The sequence below is a fragment of the Echinops telfairi genome, unplaced genomic scaffold, assembly GCF_000313985.2.
Source record: "Echinops telfairi isolate 266 unplaced genomic scaffold, ASM31398v2 ScPeMD7_3;HRSCAF=10, whole genome shotgun sequence".
Taxonomy (NCBI): Eukaryota; Metazoa; Chordata; class Mammalia; order Afrosoricida; family Tenrecidae; genus Echinops; species Echinops telfairi.
The window spans coordinates 44,685,059-44,704,291 of NW_022103899.1; the positions used below are offsets into that span (position 1 = coordinate 44,685,059).

The window sequence follows — 19,233 nt, forward strand, 5'->3', positions numbered from 1 at the left end:
TCAACACCAGCCGCAAATTCAGAGGCAACAGCCTTTAGCGGTCAGGTCTCTGGACACAAAATACTTTTGCTTTATGGTCTCCTGACGTGGTCACCACCAGGGAGGCGTCTCTGTGGGCAGAAAGCACAGCAGGGGTGGAGGGCTCAGCCCCCAAGCCCAGCTACATGAGGACCCAGAATGGCCTTGGCTCTCCAAATCCTTCCCCTGATCAACTTGCTGGCACCCAGCGCTATGCCAGCCAAGTCCACCCTAGGCAAGCATACCCGAGGCTGGCGCCCAGCACCGGAGGAACCGAGCGCCAAGCAGGGTAGGGAGCTGGCCCCTCGGGACGAAGGTGGGGTGGCTGCAGAGGGCTTCCCAGCACTCCTGCCTCCCCTACTTGGGCCCAGACGTCCCTCAGACTTTCTCTTCACCACACCCCATGCCCCGAAGACCCCTCTTCATTCCGCTGCTACATTCCAACCCGTCCCCAGACCAGGCCCAAGTCTTGACCTCATCACGCTTACTTGCTGAGCGCGAAGTCCAAGATCTCAGCTGTGTGGCCCCGGTAGTCGGTGAGCAGGCGGCCGGTGCGGGCGTCCCACAGGCGCACAACACCATCCAGGCTGCACGTATAGACCACAGCCGTGCCCACCTCCCACAGCAGCTGCACGATGCCCGACTGCACAGGGCAACACAGGCGGGGACGAATGCCAGGAAAAGAACCAAGTCAGAGCCAGGTGTGGGGCGATGGTACTCCCCCCCACCGGGGCTCCAGCTCCAGGGTGCCTGTACCTGGTGCTGGCACTGGTGCCTGAGGGTCTGCGTAGACAGGTCATAGATGGCCAAGGTCCCGTCCAGGTAGCCCACGGCAGCCAGAGGCATTCTGGGCAGTAGAAGGCATCATGAAGACCCAGGCCTTACCAGCCCTCTGTGCTTGCTCCTTACTTGTAACCCCGGCCCAGGAATCCCTCCAGGCACCCGCTTCTCCCACTCACACACTGCAGAAGCCCAAGGACTCCACGGAGTTGGACTCGCTCTCCTCTCCCTCTGCCACACTGGGCTGGGAGGCCACAGTCTCGGGTCGGAAAACACCCACCACCTGTAAGGAAGAGAAGAGGGGAGAAGAGGGTCCGGACATGGGTCCTGTGAGAACAGAGGCACAGGCTGGAGAAGAAGGACAAGAGATGAGAGGAGGGGCCTGCCCAAGGGCTCCAGAGCCGGGGCCTGGGGCTGCTCACCTTGCCGGTGGTGGCACTGACCAGCTTGGCCTGGCAGTCCACAGAGCCGGTTAGGATCAGGCTGCCATCCGGGTTGGTGGCAACACAAGTCAGGGGGCCCTGGTGGCCCTCGGTCCCTAGGATGGCGCAGAGGGGCAGGTCAGGCTTCCTCCTGCCTTCCTTCTCTCAGCTAACCCACCGGGGTGGGTTAGCACTCTTGCCCACACCTCGCCCCATACCTTTTAACACATGGATGGGGCTCCCCTGCTTCAGGTCCCAGATCCTGGTGGTGCCATCCTCGTAGCCGACCACAGCCCTCTTCCCTAGAGAAGCCCGGGGCGGAGGAATATGGGGGAAGGCAATGCACTCAGATATGCCCAAGAACGGCAGGACAGGGGAGCACAAAAAAGGAGATACCCCCCCAGGCCCACCCCCACCTCCCTGAGAGGAGCTGTCTGCTTGGGGACCAGGAGGCTGATGCTCCAGAGATCAAGTGGCCCAGGAGGGAGGTGGGGAACTCTGGGCTCATCACTCTGCACCAAGGGAGCTGCCTCACCATCAGGGAGAACGCGGCCACAGGTGGATGGGCAGTTGGGGCCCTGGAAGGTCTTACAGTCTCCATTCGGGACCTTCCACATCCAGGTGTTGCCATCCGCTGTGCCCGCCAGGAGGACAGGTGCACGTGGGTGCCACTCCATCCACTGGGCAGAGGAGAGGGGTCAACAGGGAGGCCTGACCGCCCAGCTCAGCTGGGAGACTACCTCATGAGACTGATCCAAGCCTTCCTGAGTCAGCAGAGGCATATCCCCAAGAAACTTGTGGACACCCCTGCTGGCCCTAGGGGCCATGAGCTCAGCCTGAGCCCATAAGAGGTGGGACCAGACCCCCGGGGTCCCATTTGGACAGCCTCACCTCCAGGTCTCCGGCTTCAAAGGACCAGACTTCCTCCTTGGTGTCCACCTGCCACACTTTCAAGAGGCCACTCATGTCTCCTGTGGCCACTAGGGTGGAGTCGTGGCTGAAGTCAGCACAAGTCACAGAATCTTTATGACCTGCAAGAGAAAGTGGATAGCAAGAGAGCATCAGGTGCCTAGCACCTGGGCTACCCAGGATGCAGAACCCCCCACCACCACCAGGTGACCAGCTGGGGGACAAAATAGAGGTGTGGGACACTGCAGAATAGGCCACATAATCAGATGCCATTTGACACCCTTGGGTCTTCTCAGAAAAAACAATGCTACCCCCTCCCCCCACCCTCCAAAGGTGGCCCAGGCTTCTTCAGTTTTATCCCTCTGGCCACTCAGCCCCTGGGCCGGAAATGCCCACATTCTTCCCTCCACTCAGTCACGCCTTCACTAATGTTGATTAGCTACTGCTTCCCTCCCTGGGGCCCGTAACAGACCATGTTATTCTCCTGGGGCCCAGCATAGCGCTAGCTCAAGCCCGGTGTCAATCAACGGCTATCAGACGCACTGCAGGCCAGTCTCCTAAGGCGCCCTGAAGGGGACATACCTCCCCTGGGCCCCTACTCTGGACACCTCACCTGCGCACTCAAAGAGCAGTTCCCCGTCACTAAGCCGCCACACGAAGGCTTTGTCATCTTCGCCCCCTGTCACTGCCAAGGTGTTGGTCTTGGGGTCCAGGCTCACACAAAACACAGATGCTGTCCCAAGAGATGGTCCATGAGTTAAGTGGGCAGGGGACCCACCGAGGGCTCTGTCCTTGTAGAACTTCACTACCCTAGGAACCCCCCCCAGCCCCCCCCCAGGAAGCACTAGAAGCAACATCTCTTTCCTCCTGAGAAAGGTGCAGGCAAATGTTTCTGCATTCCCATGATCAGGCTGTGGGGAACATTCTCCTCCAGGGCAGCTCCTTCACCCTCCCCACCCCCCCACCTCGAGGCTCCTCCTGTCTCCCCTTCATATCCCGCAACAACAGGTGCAGGGCACTATTCTCGATCTAGGGGGAGTCACCAGGCTGGGTCCCAACAGGGTACAGAGGGCAACATGGTTTCCTTGCCAAGAATATATGAGCAATATCCAAGTGTTTTAAAAGGTACTGTTATCTCCAGCAGGAGTCCCTGGTGGCGTTGTGGTTACAAGTTGGGCTGCTAACTACAATATCAGCAGTTCAAAACCACCAGCCAACTCCTCTGGAGGAGATGGGCCTTTCTCCTCTCGTAAGGAGCTACCGTCTCGGCAACTCAGTGTCAGTTCTACCCTGCCCGAAAGGGTCTCTGTGAGTCAGAATTGACCTGAACGCAGAGAGTTTGAGTGAGATCATTTCTAAGGAGCCCTGGTGGTACAATGGTTAATGCTCACCAAAAGGTTTAAACCTACCAGCCGTTCCCTGAAAGAAAAGGCTTGGTAGTCTACTCCCATGAGGATTTCAGCTTAAGAAACTGTGAGCGCTACTCTCCTTTGGCTGGTTAAGTTGGAACTGACTTAACGGCATATTTTATTTTAATTACCTCTAACTTTCATAAAAGTTTTTTAAAAGAAAGCTATGACATGGAATGGTAAAGATGGTCCTAAGTTGGTAAACAGCAGGGATAGGATTTGAACCCAGGCTGTCTCATCCGAGTCCCCACATGCCTCCTCCTAGTGAGGGCCAGCATCTTTTCCCACAGCTACATGCCCCAAATCACGCTGTACACACCAGTGCTTGATGCTCAAATGTCCAACTGGATGGAGTTCAAAGAGGCCTCAGTGCCTGGTGGAAGGGCTGCTCTGCACATGCTATGGCCAGGCTGGGCAGCATTTAGACAGGGGATGGCTGGGACGGCTGAAGAGTCCTGGGGTCCCAATCCCCAAGCCCGAAAGGTTGACTTCCTGAGAGGCCTACCTGAGTGCAGTGCAAAGGTGACCTCACTATCATCGGGGCCCTCCATGCTGCCGACCACCCCTTCCTGGGGCTCCAGAACCCAGCCCTCCTCGTTGCCCTCCTCTTCTTCCTCCTCTTCCTCAAAGTCTACATCTTCCATCTCCTGGGCCAGGTCATCTGCTTTGGGGAAGAGTTGAAAAGATCGGGCTTGGAAGGCAGTGAGAAGGACGGGGTCCAGTGTGAGGCGTACGCGGGCGGGGGTCGGTCATGGGCAAGAGGGGGTGGTGGGGTCTGCAGCTGGGGCGTCGCTAAATCGAGGTGCGGTGGGGTGGAGGGGGCGTCTGGGAGGAAGGAGGAGAGGGGAGGTTGTCCAAAGCCCGTGTGGGCAGAGAGGGCCGAGGGGATGATGGGAAGGGTGTGTGCGAGGGGTAGGACCCGGGGAGGCGTCGGGGGGAACCCCTACCCGGGCAAGGCCTGAGGGAGAACTGTGTGTGTGGACGCGCGCGCGAGTGAGAGAAGAGGTGTTGATCTGAACGACCGGTGGGATGCGAGGGGGAGGGGGGCGAGGGGGGAGAAGCAGGGGTCAAAGGCCAGGGGTGAGCGCCTCCTGTCCCACGGCCCGAGGAGCAGCAGTTCTCACCCGGGTCCGGCGGACCGGGATCCAGTTCTACCACCTCGATAATTTCTTCATCCCCATGGAAGCTTAGGGTTTCCAGTGGGGGGGTGTCAGCAGCAGCCCCCGTTTCCGATTCGGACTCCATGCGGCGTAAGCAGCCGTTCCACTTCTCCGGGCCCAAACGCCTCCCAGAGTGAGCTTTCCGCGACGACACGGAACTCGAGCCCCTCCTCCCGGGAGGAAGTAGGCGTAGGCGACTCTCCGGCAGGAAGAGGGACGGCCATTCGGCCAATAGTAAGGGAGACTGACTGCCTGACTCACCAATCACAGGGCAGAGTTGGGAGCAGCACGAGGCGTGGCGAGGAGCCCCTACACTCCGCCCACCCTCACTCCACCCCTCACAGGAGAGAAACAGACGAGCGTGCGCGCCGCCGCCGTCTCCTGGGAATAGTAGTTCTCCAGGCCTGCTCCGCGGGCTGCTGGGAGATGTAGTAGCTAATCTGTAGGCAGGACGGAAGGAGAGGGGGAGGCCCCTTACGCAAACTACAATTCCCGGCGGGGAGCGCGGTGAAGGGGGGTGGGGTTTGAACATGGCGGCGGTGGTAGCTGCTACGGCGCTGAAGGGCCGGGGGGCGAGAAATGCCCGCGTCCTCCGGGGTAAGGAGAGGGACCCTGGGGAGGGCAGGACTGCAGGAGCTTACTTTTCATTCACATCCCCCCTCGGCGGCAGCAAGAGGTCAGGGCTGTACTTCTTGCCCACACCCTCTGCAGTATCTTAAGAGTCTGGGGGCTGGAAGATGCTCCCTAGAGGTCACCCGGTCCGTCCCCCTACCTTCGGGTCACAGGACACTTCTGGGGCCTTGCTGCGAGAGGGCACCCCCCAGGGAGCCGTTTAGACTCCCGCGTCCAGGGGTTTCACACTCACCGCAGTGCAGAGGGAAGCACTGGGCTACTGGAGGCTCGGGTTCTAGCCCCGGGGAATTAGCAGTTTGACCTTGGGCGGGGGACTTCCATCTCTAGTTTCTGCTATAAAACGAGGGGATGGAATCGGCTACCTTTAAGCGCCCTTCCAGTTCGAACTGTTCTGTGGTTGTTTTAAACCTGTCCCCGGATTGCCTTCATACGTCGCCTGCCAGACCCACTGCAGTCCTTCCCAACCAGTCGCCTGAGATGAAGAACCCCGAAGCTCGCGCTCCTGGCACCAGGGGGGGGATGAGCCCGCAGTGACGTGGAGGTGGCTTCCTAAGGTGCCACTTCAGTGGCGATTTTCTTGTTACCCTGTGGATTCTCCCTGGCGCTCGTTACGCCGGACAGCAGTCACTCCCCCCCCTCTGATCGCACCCTCCCTCCGCAGCTCCTCCTGACCTTCCAAACCTCATCCACAGGGATTCTCTCAGGAGAGAAGGCTTCCCAGAGCCGGACCCGGGCCCTGCAAAGCCACAGCTCCCCCGAGTGCAAGGAAGAGCCCGAACCCCTGTCTCCGGAGCTCGAATACATTCCCAGAAAGAGGGGCAAGAACCCCATGAAGGCTGTGGGACTAGCCTGGTGAGTGTGAACCACCCCTTTGCCCACCATGGGGAATAGAACGCAGGGGAGGGCAGGACCTAGAAACTTCTTCAAGTTTCACATGGTGAGTTCAATCTGAGGGGCGGAGACAGAACTGCTGGATGCACAGATTGGCATGTTAGGGGGTGTGGCGCAGGGGGCGTTGGGGAGGTGTGTGGAATTGAGAAGAGAATGGGTTTTCTGTGAAGTCAGCTGGATTGAAGTGGCTCAGATCGGGTCCTCATCGTCTCCTTGGGGAGCTTGGGGTGTGTGTGTGGGGTAGACCTGCGTTCCAGGAATGAGTGAATCAAAGCCATGAGTGTCTTTCAGCTGTGTAGTAGCACCTAGCAGGTCATCCAGTGCATTGCTATGTAGATCTGACTCGACTCTGGCGTTAAGACCTCCCTATGAATGATGAAGAGAAGTGGGGCGGGGTGGGGGGGTGTTTGAAATGCACTCCTCCCCCACCCCCCAGCATGTGAAGTACTTTGTAGTGTAATGTGTTCAGCTTTCTGAGATAAATATCACATCCTCATTGCTTAGAAGAGGGAACTGAGACTCAGGGCTGGGATTTCCACTGAATCATATGACTTCATGCTCTTTCCCCACCCCCTATATCAAAGCACCTCCCAGAACAGGTTAAGGAGGGGTGCCTGAGAGGGTTGGGAGGCCGCACAGGCAGATTCTGCTAAGATTTGGGGAGCGAAAGAGGGTGGACTTTGTGGAGAATCATGGACAGTCACGTGTCAGACAGGAGGGTAGGGGGTTGAAGAGACCTACCCACATTGGGCCCTGGGTGCCAGTGGGAATTTGGACTTGAGCAGTGAGTGATGGGGAGCCTTTCTGGGGTTTTAAGCAGGGCAGCACAGGATCTGATGGGCTCTGGGGCCCTTGCAGCCCACGCTGAAGAGAAATAGAAACGAGGTATTGCGGTGTCTTTGTGACTCGTGCAGCCGAAATGGGATGCCCCTCTGACTCCCCTGACTCAGGTCTGCCCCTCTCCAAACCCCCTGCACATCTCCCCACCCCTAGGGCCATCGGCTTCCCCTGTGGTATCCTCCTCTTCATCCTCACCAAGCGGGAAGTGGACAAGGACCGTTTGAAGCAGATGAAGGCTCGGCAGAACATGCGGGCGTCCAACACGGGCGAGTATGAGAGCCAGAGGTTCAGGGCCTCTTAATATGCTCCAGCTTCAGCAGCCGGCTGGGTCGCAGGCCCGAGGAACCCAGCCAGGGGCCTTTCCTAGACTATTTATTGACTGTGGGCTCCCCGGGGATTGGCCAGGCTGCTGGTCCTTCCACTGAGCTCCACCAGGGGGCACGAGAAGCCCAGGTTGCTGCCGCCAACTCCGGCCCTTCCCACCTGGCGATGGCCAGCCTCAGGCAAATAAAGTTCCCCAGCTTGTGAGTGGAAGGGAACCGGCCTGGGTTTGTGATTTCCCCTGGGCCAGGAGGGCACAGGGTGGGGCTGATTGCTGGTGTGCCTGCCGGGATCACTGGAGCTCAGTGTTCCCCGTGGGGAAACCGCAGGCTTAGAGATAGCAGTCTAAGCTCAGGATGCCCAGGCCCTGGAGGGCCTGCCCAGGAGAGCCAGTGGCACTCAGCCTTGAATCAAACCATGAAAGGAATCAAGGCATCTAGGGCGTGGAGGGAAAAAGCACCCTGATGGGGTTGGAGAGCTGGGCCTGTTTCCTCATAAGAGGGTGTGAGCTAGTGTTTTCTAAGGCAAAGTTTCTGAAGCTGGGTCCGTGCCCTGTCCCATCCCTCAACCTCCACCCCCGTTTATAAAATGGTGCATAGTACATTGTGGAGAAGGGAGTGAATAATAGCACTCTTGAGCTTTTCGTAAGGGCCCGTGACCACTCAGCGAGGACCGGCCCTGTCTATCCTGTGACAGGGTAGAATGCCTTTCCCCAGCCAGCTGCTGAACCCTTGCTGGCCTGAGGCCCCCACAGGAATCACTGGGCGACCAGTGTCGACTTCTGTTGGAAGTGGGAGAAGGCCTGGCCAAACAGGCGCCGTGGCCAAGTGGGGACCGATGCCTCCCTCTCCAGCAGCAGACCTGAGCCACGTAGGGTTTGAACTTGTAGACATGAAAGTTTATTACATTTCTGCTTGCATCCTTTCCTGTGTGACATATTCAGGGCCAGGTCCATAATAGAGAAAGGCGTCCAAGTTAGACCTTTGTGCTGATGCGGCCTCCACCCTACCCATTCTGAGTGATGAGTCCTGCTGCCCTTCCAGCAAGGCACTTGGTGTTAACAAAATGGGGCTTTGCCGGGGTGCGGTGTGCAGGTTTGAAGTACCCCATGTGAGTAGGAAGGGCCCTCCCAGGGTTACAGGGAAAAGACCGCAGCCATCTCTGTGGGAGCCACAGTAAGCCTTAGATACTGCTCAGGGGGAGGGTGGGGAGGTAAAGCATTCTCTCTGTCCCCACTCTCTCATTTCTCTTCACCCTCTTACTTCCTGCCCACCCCATCTCCTGATCTCTGCCCCCTTACTTCTGCTGTGAATAGCCTTCACACAGCAAGTGAGAGGTGCTTCCACACCTCTGGAGAATGGGGACCAGGTAGCCAGAATTGGGCCGCTTCTCTGCCGCCCAAACTCTGAGGGAGCCCAGGTTTCTGATCCGCTGGCTAACTCATCCACCCGGGTAAGTGTATATACACAGAATGAAAGAAGGAGGTGTTGAAGCAGGGAGGCCCTGGCGCCATGGGTGAGAAAAGAGCTGAGACTGGTGGTCTGTCGGCCCTGGCTTTGTGGGGCTGGGGGAAGTGACAGCTCCCTAGCCTAGAAGCCTGCAATGCATAGAGGGAAACCGCCTCATCTGGAAGCCTTCCCCCTTCCCTCTCCACCTTGTGAAGGAGCGCCTTCCACCCCTCCCTCTCTGTCCTCTAGCAACCAGAGGAGGGAGCCATTCATGTCCAATCCTTGCCAAGCCAACCAGAATAAGAGTCGGTCCCCAGTTCTTCCAGGACCAGCAGCAGGTGCTTCCAAGGTCCACAACCAGAGAGCCCCACCCCCAGGGCACACAGGAAACCGGGCATAAGACTGAAGGGGCAGAAAAGAGTCTGAGGCACAGACCCTGGTCATAGGACCCAATCCGCCTAGGAAGCAGGGGCCCGGGGGTGGGGGCAGAGCCCCTCAATCACAGGTCCTCATCAGCTGCAGCACAAAGGTGAAGATGTAGATGATGTCAGTGTAGATCTGCAGGGCGCCCGTGATGTAGTCCTCCGGGCTGATGGTATGCTTCCGGTTGCCCAGAACCAACTGCGTGTCATAAGCCAGGAACTGCAGGGACAGGGAAGCGGGTGAGGACCCGGGGCCCCAGTGCCCTGGGCTCCCCTGGGGTCAGCAGGTTTTTCCTGGGAACGGGTGGGGTGGGGCACATTGACAGACTGCCCCACCATCAGGTCACCATCCAAGAAGGGAGATGGGACACCCCAATGTGTAATGCAACCCGAGGCATGTTCTAACAACAGGGAAGGAGGATAAGAGATGGCTGCCACCCTCACCCTACCCCCCCCCCAAGCAGTTTAAATTCATGCTCCCCCACCTCAGCTCTCCCCTCCAGACCCCTCAGTGCCTCTTGCTGGAGGGGCAGGGGCTGACTCACCAGAGTGAAAATGATGGCCCCCAGGGCGGCATAGAGCATGTGGAGCCAGTAAACCTGGGAAAGGGGACAGGGCGGGGGTGAGGACTGCTGTTCCCTAGCCCTGCTTCCCCGGGTGCGGGATCAGAGCACTTTGGTCCAGGAGCTAGCCCTCTGGGAAAAGTCTACTGCTGCCTCCCAGATCCTGGAAGCAGTGGAGGGGTGATAGCATCTCTCAGTTAGTGTAGGTGCAGCGGCTTCCTCTGGACTTGTGGTTCGAGAAAAGAGGCAGTTATGTTACAGCTCTGCAGGCAGGCACTGGCTGAAGAGCCCCCTCACCTTTCCCCCAATCATGGCCAGACTTCAGCAGAGTGGGTCCTTAAGAGCGATGGACTAAGGAAGGTAGGCTGTGAGGGGAGCCCCCACCACAGCCCCTGATGAGTATCAACCAGGGCGTGCCCCAGGCAGCCCCACAGGTATCCTTCCAGAGGAGAAGACAGCATGCCAGGGAAGTGGGCAGGCAGGTCTCTTGGCCACACCCTTCCCCTTTTCACACCCCTTCCTGTGGCTCCCCTCAGTCTGGGGATCCCCAGCTGATGGCCCACAGGAGGGCAGGATGTGGCAGTTCCTAAGGTGCCCCTCGTCCCAAGTTCACCGGCTCCCAGAAGTCCTCAGGCAGCGCTCAGTGACTTGGTCTGAGCCACACCGCCCGAAAGAATGGGGTGCTGCCCTAAGAGCCATCAAGTGCCGAGGCTCCCAGGGCCCTCAGCCTCCAAGGAGAGATTGTCCCCCAGCCCAAAAGGATGGCACCTCAGTGCTTGGCACCCAGCTAGCCAGTCACTGGAGATTATGGAGAGGAGAGCCTGCCCAGGGGCCTCGGGCCTCCAACCGCAGGCTGCCCAGAAAGCCCGCTCCAAGCACCAGTCTCGCCACCTCACACACGCGTGTCCCCCTGGGCTGCTCACATATTTGAAGGACAGCACGATGGCAGTGACGATCCCCGTAACCATCAGCACGATGCCCAGCACACAGAAGAGGCCTGTGCACGAGGTGAAATCCACCTGCCATGGAGGGAGCAGGAGGCAGCCGTCAGCAGGCCATCCCTGCCCCCTTGAGCAGCCTAGTCAGAGCTGCCCAGGAGAAACACAAGACAAAGCCTTAGAGATGCCACTGGGAGGGGCGGGGAAACCTCTGGCAACAGGGGTTGCGGCCCACCCAACTTGGAATCCCCTCTCTGCTCCTCAACCCGCCCAAGAGCCAAGCCCAAAGGGCCAGCTCCGGCTGCTCACCTTGGTCTGAATACAGAAGATGGTGACAGATATGGACACCACAGCTGTGATCATCATGGCAATCATGACCGCCTTGATGCTATACATACTGAGGCAGAGGGCAGAGGTCAAAACCACCACTTCCAGAGAGAGCTCACCCAGACCCCACCCAGGCAGGTAACTGCCACCCAGGGCCAGCCCACTCCCCAGGACACACCCTGCCCACAAGGGTGATGCTGAGCTGGTGGCTGGACATACCTGGAGATGGCGCCTGTCATGTAGCCCAGAGCAAGAGTCTGAGGGAGAAGGGCAGGGAGAAGTGAAACAAGAAAGGTGAGACCTCCCAAGGTGACCACCGTCACATATAGGACAACAGAGGAGACCAGGAGATTGGGTGGGGGGTGGGAGGTGCCAGGGACGGCCTCTGCAGCAGAGTCCCCCTGGCCTCTGCAGCCATCTCCTCCCCACCACCTTCTGGACTTACAAAGAGGGTCAGCAAGATGATGTTCCACGGGAAACGGCGCCTGAAAGGAAAGCGACACCTCGATTCAGTGATGTGGCTGATGGGGAGTAGAGGGGTTTCAGAACGAACTGCCCGGCTCCTCCCTGGAGGGTCAAATCTTGACTGGGGAGGAAGAGAAAGCTGGTGTGGCCTTGGTGCCTGCTCAGCTGTTCGCTGCAAGTGCAAGGTGGGCAGTGGGACCAACGACAGCTATGGATGGAGCCAGAAAAACCAGAGACCGAGGAAGTTACTCTGCCTTGTGAAGCCCCAAGTTCCTCTCATTTGGGGGTTAAAATGCTACCTATGTTGCAGATCATTGTAAGGAAGACAGATGCAATATGTGCATGGAGTACTCTGTCCCCCACGTCAGCAGCGACCAGCATGATCTTCAACCTCATCTGCCATCAGAAAGCTCCCTTTCCCCCCAAAATGCTCTGCCTTCTCCCACCCTCTGTGCTCTCTCTTTTTCGTGTAAGCCTCTGGGACTCACCTGGGTCCCTGGCAGCAGATAAGAGTCAGGTAGGTGGCCAGGAAGACAGCACTGGGGAGAAAGAGATAGGGTGGGAGCCTGCAGGCCCAAACCAGCCCTCTGGCACTGGCGGGCAGAACAGCAGCAGTGGGGGGCTGGAGGCCCCAAGAGTTATGTGGGAATCTGAGGGCAAGCTACTCAGTAGGAAGCAAGGACAAGAGACCCCCATCTGGAACACAGAACCTCTGTGACTCCTGTCATTCTGGCCAAAAGTAGGTATAGGGAGGCCAGAGCAGTAGACTTAGGGGGCTCAGGGGCCGGTGTATAAGACCCCCCTCCCCAACCCTGTGTTGTTAACCCCGTCTGGCCCCCCCAGACCCACCTTCCAGCACAGGAATTGGACAAGGGCTATTTGGAGGACCCCTCCCGGAGGGAGAATGTTCTGGCCCCTGCTCTGAGAGGAGAGCAGCCAGAAGCAAGCGGAGCTCACTCACTAGGATGCGTAGTACACAGCCACATTTTTCTTCACGAATTCCCCAACTGGTTCCCTGGGGAGGTGCAAACAAGGAGGGCTCATACCGCAGCCTGCCTGCCTCTCTGCGAAGACCCGCGGACTGCCTCACTCTTTGCAGTCTTCTCCAACACCTGCCCCCCACACACACCCCCTCCCAACCAGTTACTCTTCCCACCCACCCATTCTTGAGGTCAGGGCCCAGCAGGCAGCGGAGAGGCCCCCAGACTCACACGAAGACGAAGACAGCGATGATGGCCACTGTGATGAGCAGCTGGATGGAGATGATGGTGTAGACCTGGAACACAGGGCCATCACCACTCTGCCCTCTACCCCCACTCCCGTTAAGGGTGGGGAGTGGGGGAGAGGTTGCTCTTAACAGATTGACTTCTCCTTTGTTCCCACCTCCAGAGTGCTGCTGGCTTAGAGGCCATGACCCTGCCCCTGCCCAGTGGATGGTGGTACAGAGCTGATCCCCTGTGCCTCTCCCCACTCCCTCTGCCCTTCCATCGCCCTCCCTGGCCTACATCCAGCCTCAGGCTCTCCTCCGTTATCACCCCTCAGCTTGGTCTGATGTGCCCTGCATGTGTGTTCTGAGTAGGGGGCTCTAGACTGACAGCCAGTGTACCCACAGCAAACCCTCTGGGAAAGATGACACTCCCCAGACTGCAGCAAGGAGGACTGGTTGGGAGAACACAGGCCCTAGAGAACCAGGCCTGGAGGCTGATGGGGAATGTGCCCTATGGCTGGTGCTGCCTCCCAGCCCCTCCCCCGCCCCACACCTACTCCCCAGGTCCCAGCTCACCTTTCGGATGAAGGTGTGTCGGACTTTCATGTCATCCCATTCTCCAGGACCAAAGTTGTCACTCACGGCTCTCTCCTCCCCGCCATAGCCCTCCCCTGGGCCTGAGGACAGATTACATGTGACCCACCGGGGACCTGGGACAAGTGGCCCCAGCCCCAAAGCTCCTACACACACTCCCCCAACAAAGTCATCCCAGGTATCTCCAGCCAACCAAACACAAGTGTTACACAGAGGGGGCTCCTGTCCTTTGGAGACCCTGTACCAGGCACTGCTGCAGCCCTAGGACCGGCCTGAAGGTCAGGTGTGAGCCAATCTGCGATCTGTTGGGGGTCATGTGTGTGTGTGTGTGTGTGTGTGTGTAGCGACCCAAGTGCCAGGGGGCCCTCAGGCCCACAGTCCCTGCTGTCCAGGGCTCCCAACTGGTCTAGGGGAGCATGCAAGCAGGAGCAGGCCTAGGGCCCCAGTTGGGAGTCTGGAGGGAGGTAGGACCTGGCTGGGTCAGAGCAGGAAATGGGGGGAAGGAGCACACAGTGGTTTGGGGGCTATGAGCATACACACATTTGTGTGAATGGTGCAAAGACTGATAGGCATCAGGCTTCCTGGGGACACAGTTATGTCAGGTGTGTGCACCCCCAGGGTGAGGTGTGATGTGCTGCTTAGGTGCCTCAAACCCTCCACCCAGAGATCTGGCTGGGCATGTGTCTCTGGATTCTAGGGATGCTGTGGAATCTCAGAGCCTTCCTTGAGGGTCTCCTTGGGGACTGCTTTTTCAGATCCATGGAGGGGCCACCAGGAGAGAGATCTACTCCCCCACCCATGTTCTACTCTTAGCTCACTCCTGAAAAAGGTTTTGCCTTAAAGAATGGGATCTGTCTTCACAGAGGTGGGGTGGGTGTGTTTCAGATGGGCACCGGGCTTCAAAGGCAATTCCTAAGGTAGCCAGCAAGGGTGGGTGGGTGGCAGTTGCCTGGCTGAGAAACAGGGAAGCCGTCACCTCAACCATCTCGCTGACAATTAGCCCCCTGTCTGTTCTCTGGCTGTGTGTGCTGTGGGGCTTAATGTAGCCGGCTCTGGGCAGGGGTAAGGGGCCAGCAGGCTGCTCGGAGCTAGGTGCTGTGGAGGGGGGAGAGGGGAAACGAAGAAGACAGGCACAGACATGGGAACAGAGACAGGGAGAGGGTTGAGGAGAAAAGGAACGAGATGGGAGGCCTTATCTGCAGGTGCCGCCCCTCCCTCCCCTCGCCATTGCCCCTCAGGGACTCACCGTAGTTCATGGGCATCGGGTGGATGGGTGGCACAGGTTGGGGGTAGCCAGCAGGGTGCCCGTAGCCCGGCTGCGGGTAGGCAGGGTAGGGGGGATACCCGCCTGGCTGTCCATAGCCCCCAGGGGTCGGGGCTCCTGGGTATAGGGGGTTGCGGTCCTCGTATGGAGGGGGTGCACTGGGGTAGGACATGGCCACTCAGAGGCTGAGAAGCCCAGCTGCTTGGACCTAAAACAAGCCAAGAAAAGCAGTCATTAAAAAAAAAAAAAAAAAAAGCAGTCATAAGTGACCAGGCCCAGGCCATCTGGCTCACTCAGCCCAGGCCCAGGCTCACTCAGCCAGCCCAGGCCATCTCTGTGGGAGAGGGCCCACTCAGCACGCCCCCTGTTCCCCATCTGTCCCTCCATCCCCACCAGTTCAGCCACCAGCCCTCTCTCTTCACTATCAGCCCTCGGGCCTAGTGAAGTAGCAGGTGGGGGTCTGGTTCAGGAACCCAGAGGGCTTTCTGAACATCAGGCCAGGGGGAGCCCAGGAGGAGCGCCTGTTCTCAGTTAAGAAAAGCTTCCAGCATGGGGACATGATGTCAGTGCCAGGGAAGAGGCCGAGGGGCCCAGTGAAGGGGTCACAGCAGCTGGCAGCAACAGCAGGCCTGAACACCAGGGCTGGGGCAGGGCCACGGTGAGCCGAGAGCTGGAGGAACAGGAAAACAAAGGGAGCTAGGCCAGAGCGGCCAGCTCGGAGACCAGGGGCCCGGGGAGCAGGGCCAACTGAGGGATGGACAACCTGAGCAGCCTGGCTAGGAGGTACCCAGGCCCTGCCACTTAGGGCTGAAAGCTATAAATATAGTGAGGCCCAAGACAGGACTTTCTGGTTCCTTCAGTCACCCCTGGTTACACGACAGATAGGCATGTGGCAGTGTGTGTCCAGCCAGCCCTCCTCAGTGGCCTGGCCTGCCTGCCCCCAGGGGTGGTGGCAAGAGGGAACCCTGGACACACAGCTAGGAGGGAACTGTAGTGCTGAACAGTGACTTGACTCCCCCGGGGGACACAGAACTAGAGGTTCCTGGCAGACCTGACAGAGGTCTGTCTTCAGATTGGGGACATGTGTCCTTCATGCCACTTCTGCCGTGCCCCCCTGGCTTGGAGTCCCCTCTGAGGTGACCGTGATGGGGGCCTGGGAAAAGCTAAGAGGGCTGTCCCTTCTGGAAACCCTGGCAGGCCTACTCCCATTCCCTAGAATGCAGGCCTTCAGCACCGTGAACCCCCAAACCCAGGGCAGCAGACACCTTCAGACCCACTGCTGGAAGGGAGAGCGCAGGCCTGTCTTTGTAGGGCGCCTGCAGAGCTGGGCAGTTCAGGGATCAGATAAAGAGCAGGCACATCCCTTCTCTCCTTTCTTGAGGTCCCAAGGAGAAGGCCAGGCTGGGAAGGCTCGGGAGGGGATCACATAACAGGCCACGCCACAGCTCTCTAGCTCGCCAGGGTTAATGGGTCAGGGCCGGCCTGGGTTGGGTCAGAAGAAGAAAGATTGTCCTGGCAGTAGGAGAAATCCAAGCTTGAAAGACAGCAGACTAACCTTTCGGTGTTATGAATTTCAGAAACAAAAGTAATAACTACTTTTGGCCATGTTCAGTGAGGGGGAAGCCCTAACTAGTTATAACAGGTGATGTCCTTTAACAGGAGGCAAAAAGAGGAAGCGAGTTCAGTTCGGCTCCCCTCCTCTCCCTCTCCCTTGGCGGCATCCTCTCTGGAAAAAAGGGGCACCGTGGGATAGGTCCCTTTGGAGTAAGTTACCGTCATCAGCACCCGAAGCCCGTGTGTCATCTGGCTGGCTTCACCCAGCTCACAAGGCCCTGGGGCCCCAAGGGAAGTCACCAGTGGTGGGGGCCAGTCCCCTCCTAGGTTCAAGAGGCATCTCTGAAATGAGTGGGTGGGTCCGGACCGTTGAGCTCACTGCCTGCCTTCCCCGAACAATGATCCTGGAATGGCTCTTCAGCTAGCCCTCCCTTCCCTGAGAAAGGGGGACGCACAGAGAAAGTCAGCTGTGGGTGAGCCACCAGACTCCAGGGTCCAGGTCCAGCTCAGCAGGCTGCTGAGTCAGAGGCTCCCTCCTCCCTCCCCCGCCCCGCCCCGTGGCCATCACTGAGACCTGCTTGCTGGGAGCGCAGGCTGCTCACAGCCCAGGCCTCCGATGGCCGGCCACTGCAGCTGCCCTCGTCCTGGTCAGAGCTGTGCTGACTACCTCACCCCACTGTACCCCAGTCCCTTCGCTTGGAAAATGGGCTGACTGCTCGAAAGAGTACCCTCCGAAGAGCTGGTAGGATAGAGGAGCACCCACACAAGAGCCAGCCCCCGGTAGGCAGCCACTGCGAGCTACTTTGTTACTGTTTCATGAAATCCTCCCAGGAGCACTCGGCATGCTGTTACTGTCCCCTCCGCTCTCACAAACAAAAGAATCCAGTAACTCGCCCAAGTGCTTGTAGCTGGGCTGTGCCGGGGCAAGCCTCTGTGCCGGGGCAAGCCTCTGCCCATCCCCACTTGCGGCCCCTGCCATGGCGGCTTCCTGTGGAGGACCCTCTCATGACACACCACAGGGTAGATAACCTCAGATTCACAGGGAAGTGAGCTCCTGTGTGGAGTCAGCTGTCTCCACCGCCTACCATTCACCGGGACGGGGGCGGGGATACAGGGGACTCAGAGCTGTCGCTCACTTCCTCATGGTGACTCTGTGGGCACAGGGTCAGGCTGCCCCACGGGCTTTTGAGGCTGGGGCCTTCAGAAGCAGATCGCCAGGCCTGACTCCTGAGGCACCCCTGGGTGGGGTCCCCCTGCCAGTGTTCTGGCTGGGCTGGGAATCAAGAGCTCAGTCATGTGTAGCCCCGGGGACCTCCATTCAGAACTAGAGTCATCAGTAGCACAGCTGAAAGGGCCTGTAGTCAACTCCTGACTCTCCCGACCCCCAGGCCAGACCACAGAGCCTGTCCCTGGTCCCAGAGCATGTCCCAGGGCCAGGATGAACGGCTATTGATGTGGGTGCAGGAGTGGGAAAGAGACTCCTGGTGCTCAGGCTACCCACTCCCCCACTCCTCTCCACAAGAAGGGCCGGCTGAAGACCAGTCTCCATGAGCACCCTGGCCACTGCCCCAAGGAATGATGAAGGGCCTCTCGAGTGATGCAGCTTGGGGCTGCCATCTGTCTAGCTGACGGGGAATGTGCCCTGTGGCTGGTGCTGCCTCCCAGCCCCTCCCCCGCCCCACACCTACTTCCCCCAGAGGCCTTGTTTACTTCCTGGCTCTGATTGGAGCTGAGAGGCAGGGAGGGAAGAAGACTGTGGTGCTGTGCCCAAGACCAGCCACCAGGCTGCTTCCCAGCCAGTGCTAGGGGCTCCCTGTCCTGAGACTGAAAGTAAAAGGGCTTTCACACAGGAAGCCCTGATCTTCCTAAAATGCTGCATGATTTCAGCTTCTGTCTGAAGGAAGACTAGGGAAGGAGCAGGCACCCTTGGGGTGCAGGCTGCTGGGCTCCTGGGCCCATTCCTCCTCACAGTGCCGGTGGCTGAAGCATCCAGGCTCTGTGCCATCCTAGCCGTGATCTGAGCTTGCTCTCTGTCTGTCTCTCTCACACATAGCCACCCACACCAGGAAGGAGCCAGGCTCCTAACTGCAGGGCCCCAAAGCCCAGCCTGGGATGGCCACCGTAGGTGGGCTCCCCCTCCCCTGGCGCCTCTTCACTGGGTCCGTGGGGTGACTACACCCTTAGGTACTTAAAGGGTTAAGGCTCTGGAATGGGCAGAGGAGGAGGCTCGGGCTTCTGGGGTTACAGCCTAGGGTGTGTACTCGCTGGAGGGAGGGGCAGAAAGGCTCAGGCCTGCCCTCCTCTCCGCCAGGACCAGGTGCCCAGCCAGCGCCAGAATGGAAAGAATTGCTCAGTGTGCATGGCAGGAAACCCCACCCGGCAGGCAACTCGTTTGGCCCTGGCCCCTGGGCCCAGGCCTCTGTCGGGCGCCTGTTCTTTCCCTAGCCCCCCACCACCAGTATACAGCCCTGAGTTAGCATCTGGGCCTGAGGGGGCCATAATACCTGTTCAAGTTAGCAGTCGCCTGTTGATTTGGCCTCTGGGGTTAAGAGGAGGGTACCTATATCCGGGACCCAGACCCTGAAATGTCAGGGCCAAATGCACTTGAGAAATCCTGTCACTTGACAGACAGACAGACAGAAAGGAAACTTAAGACAAAGTTCCTGCCAGGCCCACAAAAGCACACTCTTAGTCAAGTGCTTAGAATTTCCCTTCCCGGCCCTGCCAGTGTCTCAGTGACGAATCACGAGCATAACCACATCACCCCAGGAAGGGCAGCCACGCCTCCTAGTCCCCCAGTTCCTTCATACCCTTCCTGTTCAGAAACAGATAAGACAAGCAGCTGTCTCTGCCTGAGCCCAGCCAGATGCCATCTGTCCAGCCCCGGCTCTCCCCAGGAAGGCCTCTCTCCAGACAAGAGATGGGCAGCTAGGCCAGAGCGTGGAGGGCACAGCACTGCGGGTCCCTGGTCACGGAGCAGGCTGAGACCCCAGCCCAGCCAGAAGTCAGGGCCGCCTGGCCATGCAGATAAGGGAGGAGGAGCCCGTAACAGGCGCTGGATGCCACTT

General features: G+C 58.8%; 3 protein-coding genes across 4 annotated transcripts in view; 1 reads left to right on the forward strand and 2 right to left on the reverse strand.

Moving 5' to 3' along the window:
• Positions 1-6: 6 nt before the first annotated feature.
• Positions 7-4,857, reverse strand: LOC101659715 (angio associated migratory cell protein). Of its 2 annotated transcripts, none has more exons than XM_004701601.2 (11): positions 4,663-4,857; positions 4,044-4,199; positions 2,743-2,862; positions 2,112-2,251; positions 1,756-1,900; positions 1,439-1,522; positions 1,221-1,336; positions 978-1,081; positions 775-865; positions 507-661; positions 7-110 (listed from the first exon to the last, which is right to left on the reverse strand). In XM_004701601.2, exons 1-11 carry the CDS (start codon positions 4,781-4,783, stop codon positions 35-37), a joined length of 1,308 nt encoding a protein of 435 aa, XP_004701658.1. In that variant the 5' UTR covers positions 4,784-4,857; the 3' UTR covers positions 7-34. The 2 variants fall into 2 exon arrangements, with proteins under 2 accessions (XP_004701658.1, XP_012859859.1); XM_013004405.2 differs by having other exon boundaries at positions 4,044-4,202.
• Positions 4,858-5,228: 371 nt separating this feature from the next.
• Positions 5,229-19,233, forward strand: part of PNKD (PNKD metallo-beta-lactamase domain containing) — an 89,253-nt gene continuing 75,248 nt past the window's right edge. The window contains exons 1-2 of the mRNA XM_004701602.3: positions 5,229-5,295; positions 6,024-6,183. Coding sequence (XP_004701659.1) covers positions 5,229-5,295; positions 6,024-6,183 — 227 coding nt within the window. The remainder of the gene's footprint in view (positions 5,296-6,023; positions 6,184-19,233) is intronic.
• Positions 8,260-19,233, reverse strand: part of TMBIM1 (transmembrane BAX inhibitor motif containing 1) — a 15,356-nt gene continuing 4,382 nt past the window's right edge. Inside the window, exons 2-12 of the mRNA XM_013004304.3 lie at positions 14,594-14,819; positions 13,330-13,430; positions 12,758-12,822; positions 12,508-12,561; positions 12,035-12,085; positions 11,527-11,566; positions 11,301-11,338; positions 11,064-11,151; positions 10,740-10,835; positions 9,799-9,852; positions 8,260-9,473 (exon numbers count right to left, since the gene is read on the reverse strand). Of these exons, the coding sequence (XP_012859758.1) occupies positions 9,327-9,473; positions 9,799-9,852; positions 10,740-10,835; positions 11,064-11,151; positions 11,301-11,338; positions 11,527-11,566; positions 12,035-12,085; positions 12,508-12,561; positions 12,758-12,822; positions 13,330-13,430; positions 14,594-14,783 (924 nt within the window). The 5' untranslated portion in view covers positions 14,784-14,819 and the 3' untranslated portion in view covers positions 8,260-9,326. The remainder of the gene's footprint in view (positions 9,474-9,798; positions 9,853-10,739; positions 10,836-11,063; positions 11,152-11,300; positions 11,339-11,526; positions 11,567-12,034; positions 12,086-12,507; positions 12,562-12,757; positions 12,823-13,329; positions 13,431-14,593; positions 14,820-19,233) is intronic.